General features: G+C 45.6%; 1 protein-coding gene across 1 annotated transcript; it reads right to left on the reverse strand.

Moving 5' to 3' along the window:
- Window positions 1-640: 640 nt before the first annotated feature.
- LOC124686601 lies at window positions 641-2,001 on the reverse strand. The gene is made up of 4 exons (XM_047220525.1): window positions 1,676-2,001; window positions 1,415-1,525; window positions 1,177-1,281; window positions 641-685 (listed from the first exon to the last, which is right to left on the reverse strand). The coding sequence occupies exons 1-3, from the start codon at window positions 1,862-1,864 to the stop codon at window positions 1,180-1,182; spliced, it is 402 nt and encodes a 133-aa protein (XP_047076481.1). The 5' UTR covers window positions 1,865-2,001; the 3' UTR covers window positions 641-685; window positions 1,177-1,179.
- Between the last annotated feature and the right edge of the window lie 1,661 nt (window positions 2,002-3,662).

Consider the following 3,662-nt stretch of genomic DNA (forward strand, 5'->3'; position numbering starts at 1 on the left):
TACCGAAACAAGGGATACAAGGCACCCGAGGGCTTCCCAAAGTAAATAAGTAACATGCTTGGCATGCACGCAAACAACAAATGGTAAAACATTGCAAACTAGTTGTGGCCACTGGACAAAGCTGTAGATTCCGGCAGTGGTCGAGGGGAGACCCAGAAACATACCCACGTGTGGTTAGAGCGCTCAGTCTCGGAACATATAACAGAAACTCGGGTCCTAAGCTTTAAAGAAACACAAGTGAGCCGTCACAAAACGATCAGCTGACCCACCGATGCCTCCGCTAACAACTATTAACAAGTAACCATGATTCCATCAACAGATATAACCATGTAGCATGTGTCATGATTCCCAACAGATAACCGATAAGATAGCGGTAACGGTAACGAGATATAACAGCACTAGCATGCACTACGACTCGCAAGGCAGACCCGAAACCAAACAATAGCTGTAGGAGGTGGTGGCGGAAATATGGGCTGCTTGAGGTAACAAGTGGAAGGGACACGTGACAAGAACGCAACTTAAGGATAGCATGAGGGAGAAGGCAAAATAAAATAGGTGAGCGACTTCTGCAGGGGCAGGAGTATAGGGGAAAATGCTTGCCTGTTAAAGCTTGCCGAGGGACATCCGGAGAACTTGGCGTATCTCACCACACCACTTCGTGATCCTATCCGTGAAGAATCAAATGCTGGAACACACAACGTATGCAAGTCTTACTACTACTGATAAAGAAGATCCAGCATGATCAAGATGATATGCATGACATGGCATGTATGATGCAATGCACTTATCCAATTTAAGCGGAGTCAGAACCCCGGACAAACAAATTAGGTTGGAGTTGCATTCCTACCGATAAATTTAATGGTTGGTTAGCATGGCATATACATGGCAGGGTGATCTACTTCAATATTAAACGGAGCGGGGAAAACCTTAGGCGGATATCCGAAATACTCCGCATGTTATGTGAGGTGAAATGCACAAACTATCACGTCATAATATGATGCGAGATGCAAACAGATGTATGGATGACATATTCATGTTCAGCACATTTTTCTGAGCAATTTTCATATAAAATACTTTGCATTTCGACAAACGATTTAAAAGGTATGAATTTTGCAAGATTGGCACTTATTCTGGAATTTATCAGAAAAACAGAGAAAGGGAAATGCCGTTTTATACCGATCACGGGTTAGCCACAGAGCCTGACGCGCGGGACCCAGACGCTGACTGGATGCTGATTGGGACAGCGGTACTGCAGGCGTTTCTCACCGAAGGGAACACTAGCTGCAACCAATGACAGGTGGGACCTCCGGTTCACATGGCAAGAGAGAAAAGAAAAGGTTGATTATTTTATTTGGCTGCCACGGGATTTGATCATGAGTCCTGAACTCCTGATCGATAGGCACAGGGATCGTACCAGCTGGCTACGCTGCTGCTGTTGTTCCAAGGCGGCGGCGACACTTCTTGAGCGAGCCAAAGATGGAGATCTGGCCGGCCGGCGAGCAACAATATGGTGACGCAGATCCAGCTGCCATTGACACCGAGAACAAACGCAAAACATCAGGTGTCTGCCTGGGACGGAAAACGAATACAGCTGCCACAAAGGAGAAGCAAGCAGTATAGCAATACGCTGCGTACGTGGTCTTGTCAAAGGATTAGATGATGCGCAGCTTCTCACCAGGAAAAGCCACGCCTTGGACTTGGCCAACATGGAAGCAGATGGGAACGACGACCTTGAGGCGAGGATGGAGAAGGCCGGGACGAGCGACTGCCAGCGGACACGCAGAGACGTGGTGCAGGGCCTGGCCGTCGCGCTGGGTCGATGATGTCCGCGACGGAGACGTCGGAGAGCAGAGGCGTTGAGCATGAGCTCCTGGAGCGGACGGCGACGGTTGGAGGCTGCTGCGGACGCGGTTGCAGCGGCGCGTGCTGGGGCGACGGAGTCCCTGACGACGAGGTCTCGATGAAGCGTGCAGTGGCGCGAGCTCGAGATGGAGGCGACGAAGGCAGTTTCTGGTCGACGGAGAGACGCAGACGTGGCCGCGGCGTAGACGCTTGACGCGCTGGAGGCGGAGACGCGGGACACAGCGGCGCGGCGACGCGGCCGGAGGTGAACGAGACGAGCGCTTGCTCGCGTGCGTTGCTGTGGCTAGCGGGAGAACGAAGAGAATGGAAAAGAGAGGAGTGGCGGCGCTAGGAGAAAGGAAGGAGGGATGCTAGGTAGGGTTCCAGGGCTAGGTGGGGATTTATATGAGAGGTGTGGTGCATGGTGGCCGTCCCATCAAGCTGCCGATCGACGTGGCACCGCTCCGATGATTGCCGTACAGGAGGAAGAGCATGTCGTAGCTGTAGAGATTAGCTTGGCTTTGATGGGCTGGGTCGCTGAAGAGAAAGGACTGAGGATATGGGCTTTGGAAGAGGAGCCGGCTGGGCTGGTTTTTGGCCTGGCCGGTGGGAGGTCTTCTCCCTCTTTTTCTTATAAAAGGTTTGTTTATTATTTTCCTATTTAGTTTTAAAACCATTTCTAAAATAGTTTTAGACCAGAAATTAACCAGAGAAAGGAATGACTATTATTTAGAATAAAAAGAGGAGAATAGTTTTAGCAATAAAATAGGGTTTAATAAAAATAAATTTAGGGTTCAAAACATGCATGATGCCATGATTATGCACAAAATAAAAAATAACAAACAAATCTAATAGGGGTATTTTTTTCCGGATCGCTACATTTTCCCTGTCAACTATACACCTATATATGAGCACTCAATGCGGAAGGGTTTCATTTTTTGAGGTTTTCTTCATTTTCATTTTTTATTTCAAAACCAGGTCAAAATGGTCAACATGATTATCCATTCAAAGGGGTTGAATATTTCAGTACTATCACTGGTTTATGTATATAGTAAGTAATATGAATCTAAAAATGATTTTGGGGGATTTCTATGACCAAGTTATAACACACTTACATTTCAAATTTGAATTACTTCCAATAAATCAACATATAGTCATTTAAATGTGTGAAACTGGCTAAAAACACTAAAAATCGTAAAGAGTTGGGAATTGGCACTAAAATATGGCCTAGTTTATCTTAAAAATGTAGAGGCGCCATTTTGACCCGTATCTTATGTACCCCATTCGTAAAATGATAAACTATCACGAATTACCATTTATTTTAGGCATTACTTTTCACGGTAAAATGATAAACTATATCACGAAGTTCCATTTCCGTCAAGATAGTCCGCATTACTTTTTTGTTGAGATATAAACCCCCACAACCCCCTCCGGTATTAAGTTGCAAACAACAGAGACAATTGCATTAAGTATGGTGCGTAATGTAATCAACACAAATATCCTTAGACAAAGCATCGATGTTTTATCCCTAGTGGCAACAGCACATCCACAACCTTAGAACTTTACTGTCATTGTCCCAGATTTAATGGAGGCATGAACCCACTATCGAGCATAAATACTCCCTCTTGGAGTCACAAGTATCAACTTGGCCAGAGCCTCTACTAGCAACGGAGAGCATGCAAGAACATAAATAACATATATGATAGATTGATAATCAACTTGACATAGTATTCAATATTCATCGGATCCCAACAAACACAACATGTAGCATTACAAATAGATGATCTTGATCATGATAGGCAGCTCACAAGATCTAACAT

This window comes from Lolium rigidum, chromosome 2 (assembly GCF_022539505.1).
Source record: "Lolium rigidum isolate FL_2022 chromosome 2, APGP_CSIRO_Lrig_0.1, whole genome shotgun sequence".
Classification (NCBI taxonomy): domain Eukaryota; kingdom Viridiplantae; phylum Streptophyta; class Magnoliopsida; order Poales; family Poaceae; genus Lolium; species Lolium rigidum.